The 22822-nt window shown below is 39.7% G+C and overlaps 1 protein-coding gene across 3 annotated transcripts; it reads right to left on the bottom strand.

Moving 5' to 3' along the window:
- Positions 1-204: 204 nt before the first annotated feature.
- On the bottom strand, positions 205-22093 carry ppm1aa (protein phosphatase, Mg2+/Mn2+ dependent, 1Aa). Of its 3 annotated transcripts, XR_002318624.2 has the most exons (7): positions 21718-22093; positions 20364-21210; positions 20173-20290; positions 19966-20077; positions 18274-18331; positions 7344-7621; positions 205-330 (listed from the first exon to the last, which is right to left on the bottom strand). XR_002318624.2 is itself a non-coding variant. In XM_020919325.2 (6 exons), exons 2-6 carry the CDS (start codon positions 21198-21200, stop codon positions 7592-7594), a joined length of 1155 nt encoding a protein of 384 aa, XP_020774984.1. In that variant the 5' UTR covers positions 21201-21210; positions 21718-22093; the 3' UTR covers positions 3690-7591. The 3 variants fall into 3 exon arrangements, 2 of the variants coding, with proteins under 2 accessions (XP_020774984.1, XP_055011719.1); XM_020919325.2 differs by lacking the exon at positions 205-330 and having other exon boundaries at positions 3690-7621; XM_055155744.1 differs by lacking the exon at positions 205-330 and having other exon boundaries at positions 3690-7621; positions 21972-22079.
- Between the last annotated feature and the right edge of the window lie 729 nt (positions 22094-22822).

Raw genomic sequence — 22822 nt, 5'->3', positions numbered from 1 at the left:
ATAAATAAATAAATAATCAAGTGTATTGTCAGTAATGCCACAGCACAGCATTACAGTTTCTATTTGAGGTTTACTGTAAACTGCGGTAAACTCCTTATTGCTTTTGGATAGGATACTGAGTCAGTTAAACTAATACAGAATGGTTCAAAGTGGACTGACAGTGTGAGCTTGTTAAGAAGGTGACTTTATTGGTCTCATTCTTCTGTATGGCACAGTGGGAGCTTATGGGGCACTCTGGATGTCCTTGTGTTCACAAGTGTCCCGAGAACAGCTGGTCCACAGTGAGGATGGGCTTTAGCTGAAACCACGGAAAAACAGGATGTCTGGGTCCTGAGGAGAGAGCAGGGTGCATATGAAAGACATGTACGGGGAGACAGAGGCATGAAGCGTGCCACCCATGGGTGCTTTTACAGGACATATAGCCACACCCACAGAGGTGCAGATACAGGATCACACACAGAATGACTGAACCTGGGGTTTCTCCATGACAGACTGGACACAGGCAGCAGACAACATGCATCTACAAGGATAAGGTGGGACACAGCTGGGATGAAGACACACACTAGGCTCCTGAATCATGCCTCAGTAAACAGAGCAGCTCCAAAGGAACGCAATCAGCGGCATCAATACAATTCTCAGTAAAGGACAATCATGTCTCAAAACACAGAAAACCGCTGTTGAATTGACTGGAGATGAACGAACACAAAGGCACAATAATAATTGGATAATTAACGTGTGCTTTATTTGTAGTTTTGGAACTCACACAAGATGGATTTTAATTCAGCGTCTAGAACAAATCCCATTGTGAAGAGTACTGTGCACAGCCATTACTCTTGTCTTCAATTTAATTGCTGTGTTTGTATTTGATTTTCCTGCTCATTATTGTTTAGTTCAGAAGTTTGAAGTCATCTGCAGAATATAGATGGTTACATGATTCACCAGAAGACAAATATCTTGCATGCATCTCAGGCTCATGTGTAGTTTTGGTCAAAGGCAAACACACGTCCTTCTGGATGAAACTCATTACTGATTATCACCGTCTTCTGACCAGTTGTGAAAGAACTTATTTCGTCCATGTAATTTTAGTTTAGTTTTATAAAGGCACACCTTCCTTTTCCTTTCCCTTAAAGTCACAGTGACTCCAGCTTTCATTTACATGAGACATGAGCTGAGTATGTATAATGCAATTATATATACAGTGTGCATACAGAAAGCACACTGCATTCTGAGGTGAAAAGGCAGTTGTTCTTGGAGCCTACTTTAACAGTATGCATGAAGAGATTGTTCACGTCACTACACATTAATCATGTGTAGATCCACAGCTCACCAGGCCTCAGCCTCTGGCTACAGCTGACATTAATCCTAACACTGGAGCCTGGCACTGCCTTTGTGCCACTAACGAGGTAAGGTGGCACCACTCATGACAGGATCTGTGAGGCGGCACTTCTTCAGAGGCCCGGCACGTTGTCCCAGGGCAGCTTATACAAGCACACGCACACACATGCGCACACACACACACACGCGCACACACACACACACACACACAGAGACAGGGAGGTGTCAGACAGACCTATGTTATGTATGACAGCCTCAATGTGGCCTGCAAAGTCATCTGCAACTTCTTCAATTAAGACAATGACAGTGAGATGTTGAGAAAGGCTTGAGAAGAACACCATCAAATGTTATTTAAACTGATATTGCCTTTATATTATATATAGAATCCTTTTGATTGGAGTTTCTCAGTGCACACATTGGGCACACATCCACCATCACAAAGGACGGAAGCACAACCCATGCCTGGATCAGTGAGTATTGTTGTTGAGTCCTTGGGCAAGACACTTAACCCAACTTTCATATTTATGACTGTGAGTGTTGGTGGTTGGAAGGGCGCAGATTGGCACCCTCACTTCCGTCAGTCCAACCTAGGGCAACTGAATACATAACATAAAAGCTCAAAATTGTAAAGACACAAACCCTTATTATTACTTATTTTAAAATGTAAATACCTGATGCAAAAAGACAGCAAATATTTCACTTTCATTAGATTTATCATCAGTTTATCAACATTACTAGGGTTCCCATTGGTTGAGGAAATAGTGTGATCTCAGGGCATAATAGTCAATACTTCTGCTTCATAGAAAGAACTACTCTGTCTCTGTACAGTTTGCATGGTCTCTTACTGTCTAGGTAGGTCCCCATGTGCTAAAACCTTCTAATAATAATACGTTAGACAAGTTAGATTGAAATTATGAGGGGGAAAAAAGGTTAGAGTATTCAAGCAGGTGTGTATTTTGATGTCCAGAGGGTTACTGACTGTGATGGCTGGTATTATAACTCATGTGGAGCAGGACAGTGACCACAGCTGATCTGTTAACTGTTGACCACTGAGCAGTGCTTGAACCTTTGACCTTCTCACACGGCTCATGACATTATGTTGACATTTAAAGTAATCCCTCCCACAGTTCTTAATCCTGGGGGCCGTGCACTGGTGTGACCCCTCATCCCAGCACAGGCTCTTCTCGTGGAATACACGCACACCTGTATTCTACACCTTCATATGAACACTTCAGGACAGTTGTTTCCTTACTTAAAAAACTGGTTCAACTAATGCAATCTCCAGGCAAATGTGTTACTTGTGCACTTTAAAATGTAGGATTGAGAGCCAGTGGGATTTGAGCGGAGTCTTTGTAATGAGTGACTAAGCCTGAATTTAACGCTAAAACATGTTTCACATGTGACGTCAACAAAAGTACTCTGCATAAACATTTTATTTTTAGCAGTTATACTATACATGCAGTTAACAAAATATTTTATTCACTAAAGTAAAAGCTTTGGTCATGGCAGTGGGTTGGTTGGCTGCTCTTGAGGATACCTGGCTCACACACTGAGCAGTTTTTGAAACGTTTTTTAACATCATATTAAGGAACGTTAACAAGCTAAGAAGTGCAGCATGTGCAGTTCAAAGAGCACACGCAAGGAACTGTTGGATTTTGTGAAATGAGATTTTGTTTTACCTGTATCCATGGAGTCTTAGCTCCTTATCTAGTCTTGCACAATGACATTTGAGATGGTACAAGCTTTTTACAGCATATGTGGCATCAAATGTCTCAGAAGACCTTCCAGAGGAAACACTGACGGAATTAACCATTTCGTGAGTGGAGAAAGAATGAGGCCTGTTGTGTTCACCTGGGTCCCCCTGAATACTGCTGTGATGCTGCAGGACACAGAGGGGGGAGACTTTTGGCTCTTCCACAGGATCTACCTGATCAGTCCCCCTGTTTAATTGCACTGAGACCTTTGACTGAGACACAAAGGCCACTCAGACACGGCGTAAATGTTGTAGCAACATTAACTAATAAATTATCACTCTTACTCTCTGAAGTACAAATGGTGCTTTGCATCAAAACCACAGCCTCTCTGTCACATTACTCCCTACAATTTCACTGCTTGTACTGTTAATCCTACAGTGTTTCACTTTACAACTAGAGGAGATCACAGATCCAGACACTGCAACATGATGCATGCTAAAGAATGGACACATCTTTATTAGTCCATGTTTTATCCAAGCATGTTTACCGATTATGAGTCTGACAGTTCATACCAGCACAGATTATCTTCACACAAATGTTCTTTGCAATTGTGGAAAGTTTCACTTGTGCAAACAGATAAAAGAGTGATGAAATAAGAGATACAAGATGACAAGCCATTTATTTAGTAATACATTCTGCAAACTAGAAATTTCTTCAAACTTCAAAAGGCTAAAAAATGAAAGAAATTAAGGTAAAAGAAGAGATGTAAGGAGCAGGGAGAAAAATGCATCAATTCACAGGCAAGGAATGCAATTTGTTCAATTGACAACACAAATAGTACGATTTAGTTCAGGGAACAAAGCTTTTTTAAACATGTTTTCTATTTTTCTCTGCCATTCCTTTGGAGCTAAAATAGAATACAAAATATACAGTTATTGAACGTTGTCAAATCACTCACAGAGGCCTCTGACAAGCTTTTGAATCAACATGACAATATTTATCTACAGCACTCTAAAGCCATTTCTGCATGTAATCAGAGATATATCCAACATGAACGTATGTGTGCACATCATCAAGAGGTTGCCATGTTAACACTTGAATTGGTATGATATCACCTGAGGTGAAAACTCATTTCAGGTTTTATTCCTCAAAATTCAAAAACATGGAAAAAGAGCTTCCAACCAACCACAGGCTGGAAGCTTGTACCTTGTTGAACCAGGACAGTCTCTTTGCAGAGACATGGAAACACACCAACATTAAAAAGCCAAGTTCCCATCAAACTACAGCATGGCTTGTGTTCACTGACAGAGTTTCAGACCTTTACAGAAAACAACCCTGTCCATTTTTATACAAACAGATTTGATTTATTGGGTTGAATTTATCTGCTGTAGAAATGGATTGAGGTTCTTTACCCATTTAAATATAAATGGGTATAGAAACTGTAGAAGGTCTGGACATACAGTCTCTGGAAAATGGCTACACAAGCCTTACAGGTGCTGTGCTGAGAGGAAACAGGGCTGTGTCTGTGGTGGAGCACACTTTGAGGGAATACATAACATCAGGTAAGGCAAATCGGTGAGCTTATCTCTGAGTGGTGGGGAAAGAACCACCACAGTTAGGGCAGCACAGTCAACCACACAACCCGGGAACATATTGGTTACATAAAAGAGGACAACCTCCTGACAGACAGCCTTGTGCAATAGATAACTGGGCACAGGCAACCAAGTCAGCATCAAAGAGCTTTATACATTGGTTAATATCTATTTTATTCTGATTTCATTAAGTGCGTGGTACAGCCATTTATTCTAGTATTAGAGCTAATATTACACTTTGCTAAAACCCCTTAACCCTATATTTGCAAGTATCACAAATAGGACTCCATATTTTACCAAAGACCAATAGTGTTTTTAGATGTGAAATACAATATTAATCATATCAACTCTTTACTTTGAAACTGGAACAATTCAGTCAACACAGGAGATATAGGGTGAGGGGCAAACTACAGTCAGTCTCAACTATTTTTATTGACACAAGTACAACATTATGAAGCAAAGTGAAAAGGGAAAGGGCAGATTTGTTCTAAGTTTTTCACAAAGCAGCTTTCAGATGTAAGCTGCAAATTAGTCATAAAGTACTACAGGCAAAATCTCTCCAATAACCACCAATAATTAGTATATGACATTAGCACAGGAGGAATTGGGTTCTTAAGAAGCCAGATGAGACTTTATTTTGAAACTGGGACTGCACAACATATTGTAAATATGCACTTAACTGAAATAAATTATATTAAAAAAATAAAACTTTTAAAATGGTATTACATGTTTGTGAAGAGAGACACACTCAGTAAAAAGCAGTGTGTGGAGTGAAGGCAAGAGTATTTGAATAAAACAATGGTATTTCTATAGTCTGGGTTTACAGCAGACATATGCCAGACTCTACAGTGCAAACTAAAATCCCACTTGTAGAAAGAATTTACTCTTGACTGTTGTGTGATATTTGTGTTATGTGAGCAGAATGGCTGCAGTAGCTTATACAGGCCTATTGGAGCTGGTAGTTAAGTGCATCCTCAAAATCAAACACATTTCTGACCAGTGCTCAATTGCTCAGATCCACTCAGCCTTCAGGATTTGCATGAGTTCTTGTTTTTCCTTGCGCATTTGTAGTGAACAGGGTGAAGTCTATAGAATTACCCTTGGACTGAGCGTGGTCCATGCCGTGAGCTTGGCCTTTACACAGCACGGACCAGCACAGAGCACTACGGTTTTGAAACCAGCTTAAGAGGCCAAAAGAGAGCAGCTTTAATACTTTTAGGCCAATTTAAAAAATCAGTTCAATGTGCTCTCTGACCCTTCTGCCAAAAAGCACATTTAAAGCACATAAAAGAATGTATCTACACAAATCATAAAGGGTCACGATTGTCGTCTAAATTAGTACAATAGGACTTTAATATACCAACTGACTATAGATATACACTGGAATCATCCTTTGTCTATGGCAAAAAAGAACTAGCTCAAGCAACATGATTTATTCCTTGAAAGTCAAAATATATACATACATGAATCTCCAACAATGGTGCGCAAAAAATAAATAAAAAAAGTTAGAGACATTTTAATAGATTTGTTGAGACAAAGTGAATGTCAGTATGGGAAAGTATCACACAAAAACACAAGAGGCAAGCTGCAGCATACTGCTGTGTTTGAATGCAGTGGAAGGGGCTTAGCAGAGAATTGTGCAAAGAAAATGAAACATTTGTTCTTGGGTTAAATTATGAAAAATACTTGATGATCATGGCTATTTGACATACAAAGTTTTGGCAACAAAGGTTGTACAAAAGGAGTAGTTTAAGGTTAAGTTTATTATTATTCAATTCAAAGTTGATTAGAAGTTTGGATTTATTGTCACTGCTCAGGTAAATCTATTAATCATAAAGTCACAACAATATTGTAGCTTTAAAGCTTTCCACTACCTATCATGAAAAGAAATGGGAAACGGCTGTCATAAAGCATATGTTGGCAAACAATGGGCAGGTCAGATGGAATCGCTGATCTGCATGATCATGAAAATTCTAGTTAAAACATCACAATGTTTTTCTAAAAGTAAAATTTGACATGATGAAAAAAAGACCTTTCTCTGCTGAAATTTGTCATGTTATGACAGAATTTTGATGAGAATCATTTAGGAAAAGGTATGTCCTTATTCACAGTGGCAGATCAGGGATTCTTCAGAATGATGCAATCTGAACCATTATTAAAAGCTAACAGCTTGTAAACGTTGCTCAGTGATGTTATGGGGACAGAACAAAAGATTTAGACTTTGATAGAAGCTGCACATTCAGAACTCCCTTTCCACTGACATGCTTCCAGGGCTCTCTCTAACAAAGTTTCAGTAGAAGCATGTTGACAAATGCACATAGAAAAATAAAAATACAATAAAAGCACAGGGTTAATGGTGTGGTACAGAGAGCTTACTGTGCTGTCAACTATACATTTACCCGTTTCTTCAGAGTACAACTGTTCAAATGAAAAGGAAAGTGCTGTATGGTGGAAGGGCAAGCAGAAGTCTTCACTCAGACATTTGGAACAGTTCCAGAAGGGCAGAAAAAGGCAGACAGTGCATGGAAGGTTCTCTTTTTCATTTAACTTAAAATCAAGCTGCATAAATACAGGCCATTTGTACACGACAATTGCACTTCACAAAAACAGAAATATACAAACACACACAAATAGAAATGTGAATCAAATTAATTACAGCAAAAATAAACTTTCTACTGAAGCGGATAATTGAACCAAAAATAAGAAAACCTTGAGGACTCACTTGTTATGGGTTACTTTAGAGGAGAGTATAAGGTGAGGACAGATGGAGACAAGACGCTGGGGATCCTGAATCCAGAGTGGACTGGTGCAGCACTTAAGACGTTGGTGTGCATGCATCTCCGCCTCCCTCCTCTCATTAATTTCCCTTCTTGAAAACCCAGAGCCCAGAGGTCCAAGGGCCTCTGAGCGAGCTGCTGTGGTCTGGAGAGGTGGTGCTGTGTAAACGCTGTGTTAGTGCCAGAGCTTGGGTTACCACATGTCGTCTGTGGAGGCCGAGTCCTTGGTGAGAGAGGAAAAGCAAGTAGAAAGTCTTCAGTCTTCCTACCAATTCTATTCACAATTACAGACAGCTTTGTACAAAGAGTAACAGACACAGAGGTGGATGGACACATGGGGGAGACAGGACAGGTCAACAATACTGTTACACTACATGGACAGGATGATGGAAAGCAACTATTCAATTCTGTGGTCAAAGATAAGTAATAATAAGTAACTTTTTTTTTTACATAGTGTAACACTGCAGCATAACTTGAGTCTCTGATCCTGTCAGAATGTGAAGTGGTCAAATCAGCACAGTACTAGTTACAATAAAAACAGCAGTCTCTGTTCAGCCTCTTGAATAAGGTAAAATGTCTTCTCAAACCTAGACCTTAGTGGTGATGGCCAGTTACAAATTTAGAGACCATATGAACCATATAAATATAGGCACTGTCATAGTAATCCACATCCAGTCACCTTCAAATTCTTTTGTTTTAGGCCTATTGTTCTAATCTATAGATGAAAAACTCCACAAGAAAGTACAAGCCTGAATGTCTCTTGCAAATGTCAGTGCATAGCATGCAACAGCTATGAATTTGTGAAAATGTTATTAACATATTTTGCTTTGTCCCCTGATATTTTATAATAATGTGTAATACATTTCAGTCATTATTTAACTCTTCTTTCCTTGTACACCACTAAAATTACTTGATAGAAGCAGGTTCACTATTTCCCTGTAAATTACTCTTGCCCCCTATTCCTCTATCACTCTGTATCATCTCAACAGAAGGCTACACTGCCATCCCATAACTCCGATGTTTCTGAGATGAAAGCACTGATTTTCAGTTATTTCTAGTGAAAGCTATCAATAAATAACAGAAAGCACAAAGGAATAATCTTGTTATTACATTACTATTATCATGTACAAAAACCTTACATTAAGTAAAAGGTAAAACTCTGGTAAAATCCAGTAATGTAAGATACAAATGCATGAAAAGTGTGCCGGGTTCTGGTTAAATTCTACCAACTGCCCTAATGTAAAATACATCACAGCCTTCAAGGTTAAGTTACAACAAGAAAGTAAAAAATTCCCAGTGCTGACCTAGTGCCACCAAGCCCTGAATACAGCCATTATGGCCCTGATGAGACACTTCCTTTCACATTTAGACTTAGAATGTGAGCGAGCTGCACACCACAATATTCACCTGCTTGTTTTTGTTTGACAGAACCTTCGTGGTAATTGTGGTTTAGGACTGGGGTTGACACTGAAATTATTAAGATTTTTGATCATAATAAATAATCAGGATAACTATTTATATTCAACAGAACACTCTGTCACTCATATATGCATGATATAAAAAAGTAAAAAGCAAAACTGACTAGCATAATTTGCTGCTAAATTTTTACTTGGCTCACCAGGGTGTCTATTTTGCTCACATGTTCAACCAATAGCCAATAGTCATGTTTAAAAGACATATTAGTCTTTTTGCAGGTAATAACTAGAGTCGTCAATCTCACTGAGTAATATAGTTAACAGAATTAGTTTTAAAGGGATGTATTACGCAAAATGTACCTTTTAATCACGTCATTTTAAATTTCCCCAGACTGCGTATGGGAAAATGAACCTGGAATTCTGTTGTGCATTAAAATTTTAATAATATAAGATGCTTTTTTTGATTACTTTTACACATATTCGTATGCATTAAAATCAACTAGAAGTGTGTTTTTAAAACTATTACTACACAGGAACCAACCGATATATCGGTTCGCTGATATTATTGGCCGATATGCAGCCTTAGAGACATGGGTTATAGTATAGATAGTACGCATGAGTATGTTATACCTCATTATAACGCTTAGACTCTTTATACCCTGTCCATTTAATCAAACTTACAGACAGATACATGTTCAAATATACGGCACAACATCAATATTTATCCACGGATGAATTTGTCTTTGTGTGACGTGCTATTGCACCTCAATGCACTCCCAGAGCCTTGAATCACATTTACACCACAGACTCTCAAGCATCTGCTCTGAGACAGCACTGAGGCGCAGACTTTAAATGCTCTTGTGTTTCATCTAAGATTCTGGGGCCGATCTTGCCCCCCTTCTTAGCGCTAGCATTAATGAGGGGGCGCGTAAACAACTCCGGAGCCCCATGATGCAAGTACGCACCAGAGGAGGTGCTAGAAATATAGAATTTTGGATGGGCCGTGACAGAACTGGTTGGGTTTGTGTTCTGAACACCCCTGTAAGTCCTTGCATTCGCACACATGTAAACCTTTTTAGTTTTCTCTGTGTTCCTCTGTTCATTTACATCCCATTACACAGCAGACCAGTCTCTACCTCATGCGATCACGGGTGTCCACGGCATTTGGTCCCACGCAGGTAGGACCAGGAATTATGGAATATGTTTATTGTTCATATTTATTTATATATAAATGTTTCTGATTTTACCCTTTTGTGCACTGACATGGATTAAACCATTAACACATGGTGAGGGTGTCTGCACGACCTGCACTTGCCCTGCACAAGTGACTGATATGCGCCATGACCATACAGAGCAGGATGCACAGGTCTCTGTACAGAGCAGTGCTCATGTGTTGTATGTATCTTGAGCCGCTGTACAAACCTCTACTGATCACTGCTGCCAAGAGAACAGAACATACGAGATATCCGTCTGCTCGGCTCCACTGTCACAGCCCCGAGCTCAATGAATGCGTGTGCTGATTCCTGTCAGAATCTGGCCTCTCCATGGCTTCGAGCACATTTCGCTACAGTTCTGATGATAGCCTACCTACTGGTAGGCTATCATCAGAACCTACCTAACTTTATAAACTAACCAAAGCAGCACAATGTGAATAATTTGGTCACGAAATTAAATGGAGCTGACGACAGGAAGGGTATGAGGATGTGAGAAAATCCGACATCACAGCATTAGAACCGCAGACAGGCTCCGAAAACACACTTTAGGATGTTGCTGTAAACGGCATCATGTGAATGAGAAGCTTTTGTACAGATCCAGATCAAATCAAACTATAGACCAGAGCTGAGCCAATACAGGGAGCGGGCGAAGGGACGTGCTCTGCTGTGGGAGGGCAATCGGACATCCTGCACAGGAGGATGTCCATAAATGTTAAACATTTATCATCCTAATGTATTTCCAAATAAAAGAAGCCTTGACCATTTTACACGTTGTTTTTCAGTGGGCTAGTCTGATATTTATTTTTACAATTCTGGCAATTCGCTGAACGCGGCACATCACGCCCTCAGTCTGCTCCACTCCACCCGATATTAAGGAACAGCAAACCTCTTGTTTAGTGCTCCATGCCCCACACTTGTGCTAGCACTCAGATCAGGGGCAAGATCGGGCCCACTGTCTAAAAAATAAAATAAAATAAAATAAACAGCACAGTTTAGGCCAGTTTTTATCAAAGTGAAAGTGCGGAGCAGATAAAAAGTCGCCATAGGCAGGACACACACAAAGCTCCTGTCAACATGCTGGGTTATATTCGTTTTACAGCTCATCATTTTGAGGCAGGATTAAAAGGACATTTATTTGTGAAACTTGTGATTTGAGAGGTGCCTGTATGAGCGGTAAGTGTTGTAAATGTCTTGGTTTAGAAGTAACTTTTTTTTTTGTCATTGGTTAGCACTTAGCTGCTATAAACTATCACACATAAACAGTCTGTTTTCTCTCTCACTGGCCTACTGAAAAGTGACTATAGTGACTATAGCGTTACGCATTTAATCAATTACCGCTGCATACACGGATTTAGGCTATCTGCTAAAAGCTAAGCGGTAGTTTTACTTTGTTTACATGCTAGAATGTCATCAAAAATGCCATTAGGCCTACCTATGGTCTTTAAATATGACTGTAAAGAGGTAAAATAACAGTAAATGTAGCCTAAATAAACCCAGTTTAAAATCCAAGAGGTTTTTTCATCATCAGATGTACCACACTGCTGTGGCTCTGCTCAGCTTTTCTTGTCAGGTGCTCAGAGGTAAAGCTTTCTTCACAATAAGGCCCTGTACACACTGGCAATGTGATCACTGACACAGTAGCTCAAAAAACCACAGCCACGTGTCAACACAAAAATGGCCACACTGGCAGTTCATGCTGTATGTTTGAGAAAAACACCGGCTTTGTGAGATAGCATCTGAGGCTGAAAAGTATAAATCTTCTACTGGACCAGTAATAGCTCAAACTATTTAAAACTGCATCAGTAATGCAATGCACTAAAAGTAATAACAGAAAATACTAGGTCAAACCAACATATCGGTTGGCTGATATGAAGACTTTGAGACATATCGGCTGTCAGTCAAAATTTAGCTGATATGGACCGATAGTCCATGTGGGCATATTATACCTCCTTTTGAAGCTTAGACTCTGTATATTATATTCATTTAATCCAATTTACAGACAGATAAATGTCCTAATATGTGGCTCCACATCAGTATTTGCAGTACTGCCCCTGAATGCACCCCCAGAGGATCGTCACGTCACTCACGTGCACTTGTTTACACCAGTGCGATTTGAGGCAGCACCGAAGCGCTTGCTTTAAATGCTTCTGTCAGATCTAAGATATTAACTATAAATAAAAGTTAACTTAAGCAAAGTTTAGGCCAACAACAAAACTACTGCTTGTTTTTATTAAAGTGCGAGCGTGGAGAAAAGGACTGTCCCACAGACAAAGGGTACCCACAGGTTTTTACAGACGATTGTTTTGACCTACTTGCACATGAGCCAGAGGAGCGCTGTGTGCAGTAGAGTGTGGATCGGGTCGAATTTTTTTATCCGAGCCCAGCCTGCGCCCGACTGAGCAGTGATCGAATCTGACCCGAGCCTGACAGGCATTAAGATATTTGTGTCTGAACCCGACCGATCCCAACGCAATTAAAATCACATGATTTTCACAGGCCTACTAATGACACACGTAGGATATTGTTTGTGTGGCCTCTAACGGACACAGAGATGCAAAATACAAATTTGGGATAAAGCAAAAATAATGAGAAGACTTTAAATTTACATCTTTATGAGAGGTGAGTAATTAAGTGTAGCATCTCATCCATATTATCCATTAAAATTGTCCTCCACAAATAATGACATCAGTCCACAAAACCGTGTTGATGATCCAGTTTGAGGCGTTTGAAGTAAAAAGGCAAAAGTAATTCACGTGTTTACATCCACACACCGCACGGATCGAGGTGTAGCTGCAGATTTGTGACTGACTCTACTTCCTGTGGACTTTATTGCCAATATTTTAAGCTATAAAAATCATGTATCTATTAAAATCATGTTATTATTTGTGAAATGTGGTGCAAGATTATTTACATACATTTCACAAATAATAATAACACAGTTTTGACTTGTACCTAAACTAGAAGTGCAGAGCTCTGATAGTTAAGAGTCTCAAAGCGAGTCATTTTACTGTAGACAGGAAACAGCTGACGCGCTGATGTGTCCGAGCCCAACCCAAACCTGAACATAAGTTCTAAATATGTGTCCGAACCCGTCCAAATCCGTTGGGTTACGGTCCGGTTTTCATGCTCTAGCGTGCAGGGCTGTAGACAGGTTTGTGCACGCTTGTATGCGCCTGCTTTAACACCTAAAACATCACAGAAGAAGATAATCTGCAAAACAGCATTATTATGAAAAAACAGCTAATAATGAATAAATAAATTGCCACTGCTTAGGGACTATATGCTTTAAAGATATTTTTCCAAAGCACATTTCTATATAAAACACTTAACATGTGCTTATTTTTTTATGTAAAAAATTATAATAAATTGCAACTTAACTATGGGTAACCAAGCAAATTTCACACTTAACCATTAGTTGAATTGATTTTCAATTTAAAAACTAAAAAGGAAAATTTGTTTGTTGTTCTCATTTACAAGATGTATTACAATAAAAAAAAGTTGTCTTTTGTGTGCGCGTGCATGTATGGTGTTGTTTTTTTTTTTTTTACTTTCCCACTTTGAAATACCAAATTTTGAAATGCTGGCATGGACAGCATTAGAAGGGGTGTGGGGATTGATTGATCACAGCTCAACACTGTCTGGGAGCTCAAAGGGCGCGCCAGGATACTTCATGATTCTGTTTAGTGTGGGCCCACTGAGAGGAGTTCATCAAGGGGTATGTGCTGCAATGCCTGGAGTTTAACTCTGCTAAAACTTTGTCTGGTTTTAAGTATTCAACCTTTTGAATATTATTGTTCAAAATCGTTTTAAGTGCACAAAATGTGCAAAGTATTTGAACATCCATGAAAATGTTTTGTTCATTATTATATTTAACTTTTTTTTGTCTCATTCTTTTTATACAATTCTGCTCTAAATTTATGCATAAAATATTTTTAAAATTTCTTTGATTGTAACCCTTTAAATGCCATTTCTTGTCATAAAAATGACCAAATCTTCTGTCGACAAACACAAACTTTCAACATTTTTCCAATATAGTATATGCAAAAGCAGGTAATTTCATGCTGTTTTATTATATTGTATTGATACGGGGACCTCTTATCAAATAGTGTCGTCAACTACTGGACTGTTTTTGTTTTTTTTTATGCCCAAAACTATTCTTGAACATGAACATCTATCAATGAAGATGATTTTTAGCTTTTTTCCCCCCTTTAATTTATCATAAAATAGCCTTTTGAAGCCCCTTGAGATGGGGCGGCCACAGAGGCTGTACGTGTAAACCTGTTTCTCTGACGTGCACCATCTGGGCTATGTCTGGAAAGAATCTGTACTGGGCCTGGTGTGTGAAGAGCAGCAAAAAACACACTTGCGGCACTGGATGTATGGATGTGGATGTTGTAATTTATGGTTCAAGAACATATATTTTTGTACAGAAAACTGACAGTAATTACTAGCATACAATACATAATACAATACATAACATCAATATTATACCTTATATAAATTTGTCAAATTATAGTGAAGGGTTGAATAATGGGAAGATTTAGTAACATTTTGTAAAATGTGGTAAGATTTGGGCAGTACAGTGTTGAATAAGAAACTTCTTGGCTTATTATTGGCTGCCACATATTTGGAGCATCTGATCAGATGCAGCATCTGGTCTTTTTAATAATAATGCATTTTTTGGGGGGATTTTCCTGCTTTATTGTTTTTTTGTCAGTGATATAAAGTAGCTTCAATATTGTTTATCGCAACATTTCTTGGTAGCAAAATATCGTGCTTCAAATTGTTTACCGTGACAGGCCTGTTAGTACACAGACTTATCACTGCTTGTCCAAAATCAAAAATCTGGATGAGACTTGGGACATCACATTAGTTTAACTTCATGTCTAAATTGGGTATTATCTATGGAAGATAATTTGTTGTTTGTTTCATCAGATTTTGAGTTTTAAATGCAGTTGAATTTCGCACTTTGAAATTTTTTACGTTTGAATTAGGGATGGGCATGATTAGTTGAATAATCGATAAATGATTAAGAATTTCGTTGATCACATTCATTTTTAAATCGACAAACCGAATGTAGGTTGCTGTGCGTAGCGTAAGGAGACGAGACTGCGTCTGACAGCGCAAACACTGAAGTTGCGGCCTCACAGTCACATGTTTCGGCTCTGGCACCTCCTTGGAAATTACTGTACCACTCAGTAAGTGCGTTTACATGCACATCAGTATTCCAGTTAAGATCGTTTTTTGTTTTTTTGTTTTTTCAGTTAGGGGATACTCCCAGTTACTGCAACATAAAGTTGAGTGTGCATGCGTCCAAAAGACAAACACTTGTCAGTCTTTTCATCACAACAGTAGCCAAAATAAATAAAGTGACGAACATAAATAGAGTGAAATGTTAAATAAAGAGCTGCGCTAAACCTGCACACGTACAATTTCTGAAAACATGAACCATCTCCAACGCAATATATGAACAGAACAGACTCACCATCAGCATCATCAACATCCCTATGTCACAGAAAGAACACTCATATTCCACTGAGTCGTGTCCTTTAGTCCGACATAATACAAATAATTCAAACATCTTTTTTTAGAGTTTTTTAGAGAATATATAAAGAGAAAAAATTCAAAGTGAGAAACTCAGCAGTATTTAAACTTCAAACGCTAATGGAACAAATTATCCAGCATTACTTCACTACACATTGGTCAATATGTAAACTTACATTTTGTCTTTGGCATTTCCTTTTTGTAAATTGTGGACATCAGAGCAGTAATGAAAAGACCACAAGGTGGTCTCTCAAACTCTGCTGGAGGTCTGTGCATACTTTGCTCTGTATTTTTGATAAGCACAGATCATTTCTTTTTGGTATAAAAGAAATCTACAACAAATGATTCCAAGACACTTCTTTCCTCACCCATCTTGGGCTGGAGAGGTGTTGTTTCCTGCTCTTCATATACCAGGCCCAGTACAGGTCCAGTCAGAGTATGGTTTAAATCAGAGAAACAGGTTTACACCACTTACAGCCTCTGGCTGCCTCATCTAAAGGAGATTCAAAATGCCATTTTATGCTCAGTTTTCTATAGTCTTATTTGCAATGCATACACACACATACACATGTATGTGCTCACATGCAGACACCCTAACAGTGTGTTTATGGTCACTGTCTGTACATGTTTAGCCTCTGTTGTTTTAGGGTTGTTTTTATGGTTTCTTGATGAACATGCACGTGGTGGCTGAGGGGAAAAACTGTACAAAATCTTCATCGATAGTGTTCATTGATGTTCATGTTCAAGAATAATTTTATAGCCAAAATAGCAAAATAGCAAGAGACCAGAATTATGTAGAGTGGGTTAATATTAACATTTGAGACCATAATGATGAGGTTCACTGCAGCAGTTACAAAGAGAGGGGTAACAACTTTTCAATGTAAAGTCAAAAGTCAATCCCATGTCCACCTCCTATTTGGAATGTGGCAGCTAGCGAGTTAGCCAAGTCCATTTAAATATACAGCCTATGACTGAGGCCTGCAGTTATAGGGGCAAATTTGGGGCAGATTTCCATATTTCGAATTCCCCAACACAACTATCATTAGCGACCAAAGAGGAAATCCAAAGTGAGGCTGCTGAAGGTCACACCCCTTCCCACCCACAGTGATGGGTTGGCAGGGATCGGGTGCATGGCAATACTGTCAATCAAACCTGTTGCTAATACTAGCAGGAGTGACCTTGGGGATACGTAGCAGCTGATTTGTGGCAACAGTTTTTAATAGAAAGTTAATTGGTTCCAGAGTCAGTGGAGTCGGAAGCGCAACCATGTGTACTTCCTATTTGGAACGATAGCAACTTAGCCATGTAAATTTTTACAGTCTATGGCAACAAGTCAACAATTCACTGATTCCCTTATTTGCTGTCAAGATCGGCACCCCCAATGCAAATTAGTACAACCTGAATGACGAAGCCCACAGAAACTTCTGGAAGAAGCTGAGTAGACGTTTTGGCACACAAGCAAGGCACAATAACAGCACTATCAAGCACCTAAGCATTAAAATTGCTCCAAGCTATACATTTTGCTTCTTGGGGAGCTTTCACACTGCTAGTTTGATTATTTGGTCCTCACAAGGCAATCAAATTGTTATTATGTAGCATATAGACTCCAGAGTGGTCTGCTTCCACACCAGTAAACTAACAAAAATTTGTCCGACTGACGTATATCCAAGGTTTCTTCGTACAGTGGGTTCGACTGCAGGTGGCTCAGGGATGCTGAGGCTCTCCCGCAACCCAGACCTCTCGGAAGCAAGGCCAAGACGCACTGTCTTGCCCAGTGGCCTTCCACAGAGTCCCTCTGCAGGGTACAGACGGTGGGGGATAGGGACATAAACCTACAAACTCCATGCTGAAGGGCAGGCTTCTGGACCCACCCCCGGCCCGCCGCTGGGTGGGGGAGTTTGGTGCGCTCAATTCAGGAGTCTGAGCCTGCCCTCCCATGCATTTCAAATTTTCTTTGGAGTAGGTCTATGGTTTGGACCCAAGTTTGCGTTCACACCAGCGAGACTGCACCAGAGTTTGGCATTTGGTGCGAAGTTTTTAAGTGCAGATCCGAGTGTGATTGATGCTTTCAGGTCAACGAAAATGAATTGAACTAAGAGCTTTTGGTTGAAATGGAACATTTGGTGCGCATCAACTGCTGTCGATGTGAAAGCACCCTTGAATAATAATTATTAACGAAAATGTCCATGTACATCAGCAGCATGGAGCATTGATTTCTAATCTGCAACAGATCCTGTAGTCCTGACTGGAAAATGTTATCCACCCATCTATAACTTGTTGAAGTGGCTGGGTTGTAAGCATCTTTAAGAGCAAATTCTTTGATTTTCAATCAGAATAATACAACATTGAAAGGTCAGAGGGCTTAATGGCCCAAGACTCCCATCATTTCTGAGTTGACTCCATGTGCTATCATTTACTATTACATAAAACAAAAATTTTTACTATTCAAGAACAGTGTGGGTGTCAAGGATAACACACACTGAAACACTAATGACCCACTGCACTTAATACAACTTTAGTAGTTCCAAATCTGAGGGGTTTACACTTCTGAAGTAATCCTTTTCATTGATATAAAAAAAAACAAAAAACAACAAACTCATGTGATTCAATGATAATGAAGGGCAGGCAAGTGCAATGAAGTGGTCATCACATTAAAACATGCATGCAAAATGCTACTTTGTCAAGACAAACTCTTTACTTACCGTGTCATCACTTCGATACGGATTCAGTTTGTTGTATACCGCCTCAATTACACTTCGCCTACACAGAGAAAATGTATAATCAATTTAAAGTTTAGGATAATGCTACAGAAACTAAATTTGAAAATAAAATAAATAAATGGTCCCACATTAAAAATAGCAATTGTTCAGGGAATAACAAAATATACGGTTTCACTGTATTTTTTTCTATGTGTGTTAAATACATAAATCTGTGGTTAGTGATCTCGAGCCTACAGTTCCTCCTAAATCCTGTGTGCTGGAGACCTCACTAACTTGAAGTGGATAGCTTTAGCTTCACTGCTACAGTTGTGCAAATAAATGGACATGAGCATTTTTTAGTTTTACATGTCATTGACACATTTATTTGTTGAGGTTTGTCTCTGTTCAGAAATCTGTTATGAAAAGCCATGCTCATTTGTTTTTAACCAAGAGGCAAAGAGGGGTTTCCCAAGGTTATGGGAAGGGGAGTAGTATGAGGACAAACAAAAAAACAACTTATGAATCTGGACAAACCAGAGAAAGTAATCTTGTAAAAGGACTGAAGGGCTGCTTGTGAGCGCCCCACAGGCAGGCAGGTGAGTCTAAACCTGTCTGTGTGTTAGGGTAATTTCATCAAGTAAAGATACTGCCCCAACTCAGAATATAGTGCTCACAGGAAATCCAGGATTTGGGCTTGACAATTCTAATTAAGCGATTTAGCTCGCTTCATAGTATACCTGTCGGGGCCTAGAAATGGTTTAGAATTGGTTAGCAACGTTAACCTAGATATAGAAAACTAGATGATTTTTGGAGTAGATGACAACATGCCCTAAATTACCCCCATGTACAAGATGATGAAGAACAACTTCTGGTCACAAGCTTAATTTAAACATGATCTCAAACTAAAGTGTTCCAGACAACCCATAGACCTGTGATGGAAATGATGCATGCTTTATTATACAATTTATTACACAATTAAAAATGAAATCTTAAATCTACTTGTACTTTGATTACATAAGAACCCTTGTTCGGATCCAATCGTGAAAACTGACAGAGAACTTTAGACATATAGAGTGCAGTGGTGCAGCAGTCAGTGTGCATGTGGCTGTACAATCTAAAGCAGTGTGGAAAATCAGTTTTGTAATGTCTATTATTATCTGACAAAATAAGAAATATGAAGTGTCAAGACCCAAAAGTGAGTTTGCTTCGCAATCTGCATCGACAGATGTTTTGGCCGTAGAGAGACAAAGAGGTAGACACGAGGTACAGAACGTGGTCAAGTCAGAATGACTCAATCCATTGTTCAACTCCAAACCTGTGTGTGATGTTCGAAATCATTGCAAAAGCAGATCTCTGCTCGACAAAGCCAAGCACAAGTCAACTTTACCCCTCAAATCAGCTTTTAAAGACTCAAGTTGTAATTAGACTGGGAGACACAGTCCTGTTGCATTCTCAAGTAACACTACTAGATACTATCGATCGTTACATGCCAGTTTTGTCCTGACAGAAGACCAAAAAGCACTGGTCAGCCTGAACAAAGGCCACCTGCTAGTAAAATTATTTTGTATATTATTAGTATATAAAACATAATTATTATAACTACTATAATACCTATTTTTCCATAAGACCTTGATTTTGGTAAAATATTATTCCTTATCCGCTCTACATAAACAATCATGTTTTCATCAGACTTACTTGCTTGCCAGCTCTCCTCCAGGTGGAAGGTTGGGGATGCTTTCAGATGCTAATGTCCGCATCACATGGACCAAATCTGGGACTCCTTCATCTCCTTGCTTTTTGAGTATTTCTAATGGAAAATCAAACACAAAGGTAAAAGGTACTAACTTGTTTAAAAAAAAAAAAAAAAAAAACTGTATCAGTGTTTTTTTTAAATAATTTTACCTTCTACTCTGGATTCCAAGTATTTATCCAGCTCAAATTCACGCTTCACTGCTTCAGGTGAAACCTTGGGTGCCCCAGAAAAACAGACTAGCACAACACTCATATTGTCCCGACTCCCCTGTCAATATAAACACAAATCTTACTATGGTGTACTAAAAAAGAAACCACCTAATTTACTAATAAGTACATACCTTATACAAGCAGGTGTCAAGGATTTCATTGCTGACTCGTTCAAGGTCATCTGTCACCTCTAGCCTTGACCTGACAAAGTCACAGAGTTGTTCATTGGCCATAACATCCCAGATGCCATCACATGCTAGAATTATAAATTCATCTTCTGCTTCAGATCGCTCTATAGCATAAACTTCAGGCTCAGGAGACACCAGCTGCTCTGTGGGGCCTTTTCCATGCACACATTTGTAGTCGAAGTCTCCAAGTGCTCGGGACACAGCCAGGGAACCGTTGACACGCTGGATCATAACAGAGCCACCAGCATTCTGGATCCTCTCCTTCTCCAAGGGATTATTAGGTTTGTGATCCTGTGTGAAGAAGTGCACTGCTCCAGCCCTGCTCAGCAGTGCACGAGAGTCACCACAGTTGATAAAGTACACATGAGTGGGAGAAATTAACACTCCCACTGCAGTCGAACCACTGCGGTCCACACCATGCTTCTTCTCTGAGATGGTTCGCATATGTTCATCAATCTGCAGGAACCCTGTACGGATCCCATTCTTCACACTGTCTACACAGGCCTCCTCCTGTAGAGCACTCTGGAAGTCTGAATTAGTTGTGATGTGCTCAAGCAGGTGCTCACAGCAGTATTTGGCCACCTGAGAGCCTGCATGGCCATCATAAACAGCAAAAAAGGACCAAAGGTCCAGCCCATGAGGCAGACCTATTACTGCTGTGTGCGCATCTTCCATCTCCACTCGCCAGCCCTGCATACTGCTTAGACCATACCTCAGGCTATTCCCCTCACCATGAGAATTGTATTTCTCCATCTTTGGTTTATCCAGGAAAGCCCCCATTGTGTCCCACCTGTAATTGTCAAAGAAAGAGAAGAATAAATTACAACAGTATAAAAAAAAGCTCACAATAAATTCATCTTGAGTGGTAAAACAAACAGGCATGTGATAGACTTTTTGACACAGAAATTGGCTTACCTTGAATAAAAGGTTAGATTATACCATATCAGATTTTAACTTACAATAAAAATGTCTCGACTAGTGTGACAGACAGTAATGAAAACTCAAATGTATAGCTACAGAGACCTTCATGTAACATGGGTTGTTATATAACACATACTTCACTGTTTATCCCACATGTCAACAAGAGAGTTTTGTGTCAAATTCATTATAATACTCAAATAAAGACGCGGGCCCACAGCCGCGTCCCGCAATTCAAAGTGTGACGGGCCTCCTTTCATATTTGGTAACGTAGTAGTCAAGAAAGCAGCCCAGGGCCTTTCTATGTATTACCACTGCTAGCCTGGCCAGCTACCACACTTACGTCAACATTTAAGACTGCTTAAAATCAGCGACTTACCAAAAACCCAATTACGAATGGACAGGAGCAAAACTGCAGAGGAAAGCTGAACAGTGTTCTAATTCGTTGCACCAGAATGGGCAACCCGATGAAATTATGAATTTACGACGGCACAGCTAGGCTAGCTAGCCTGTTAGCAAGTAATAATCGTCACTCAGTACAAAATGCATCTAATTATAGTTACGAATGTCTCTGTTGACGTGCGCCCGTGAAGAATTACATTATCCCAGCTGACGACATAAACTATGGCTTACAATGAATTGTGGGGAAATAAATGGCCGCGTTTGAGTGGCCAAGCCAGGGGAAGCTGAAACGTTTGTCCCAGCCTCTCCACTTGACAGCTTGACAGCTTGCTAGCTAACTTTAGCCAAAGAGCCTCCGCGCAGGACCCGGATGTTGCGGGCTGCGCTTTGGGAACACATGACGTCACCTCAGCAGCGCGAGCGAGAGCCGCGCGCGCCACAGGGCACCGCAGGTTCACAGCAGACAGACTACTCATAAATACTGACTGCTGTTAAAACAACAACGTTTCCAGCCACATGGTTAACATATTTAACTAAACTTGCACAAAACGTTTAGACGACTTTTATCAGAGAGGCGCAATCGAATGACCTTAGATAGGCGATTTACGACTGCTCACCCAAGCTATGGAGAGCATACTCCAAATTTAAGCAAAAAACTTGGCTTACAGCATAAACATTTTGTGAACAAAATCAGCTTGATGTAAAATGCACCGGGGAATGTCCATTGGGATTTATTTTCAGATAAATAATTGTGTCCCCCCCGCAATGTCGGTTTCACAGCTATAATGTGTGAACACAACCCAACTCTATATATTTGATCTATTTGACTGAGGGCTACATTTGTTGCCACTGCCTGCATGTGAAATATGTGCTACTGTAGTGTACTTGTCGTCTGTGGATGCACTGATACTATTAGATACCGGCCTTGGTCCACAAGATTTAGTTGGATCAGGTGTTGTGTCGACTCCAAAATATCTGTTCAGCCAATATCCTAGGCCTACAAAATGGATGGTGTAAGCCTAATAAAACCATTTACTGGCCTTTGTTTTCCAGGACGCCTAATAATGTTAAAAACATTTTTT

The sequence above is a fragment of the Boleophthalmus pectinirostris genome, unplaced genomic scaffold (genome assembly GCF_026225935.1).
Source record: "Boleophthalmus pectinirostris isolate CB_2022bp ecotype Guang Dong unplaced genomic scaffold, ASM2622593v1 HiC_scaffold_10, whole genome shotgun sequence".
In the NCBI taxonomy this organism is placed as follows: domain Eukaryota; kingdom Metazoa; phylum Chordata; class Actinopteri; order Gobiiformes; family Gobiidae; genus Boleophthalmus; species Boleophthalmus pectinirostris.
This window is presented reverse-complemented; position numbering and strand designations above follow the sequence as displayed.

Bases quoted from the DNA above. Each gene is read 5' to 3' on its own strand.
- ppm1aa (XM_020919325.2), bottom strand. From the start codon at position 21,200: ATGGGGGCTTTCCTGGATAAACCAAAGATGGAGAAATACAATTCTCAT. The intron at 20,078-20,172 runs GTAAAATTATTT...ATTTTCCATTAG, and splicing joins CTTGGAATCCAGAGTAGAAG to AAATACTCAAAAAGCAAGGA. The intron at 18,332-19,965 runs GTAAGTCTGATG...TTCTCTGTGTAG, and splicing joins GGAGGAGAGCTGGCAAGCAA to GCGAAGTGTAATTGAGGCGG.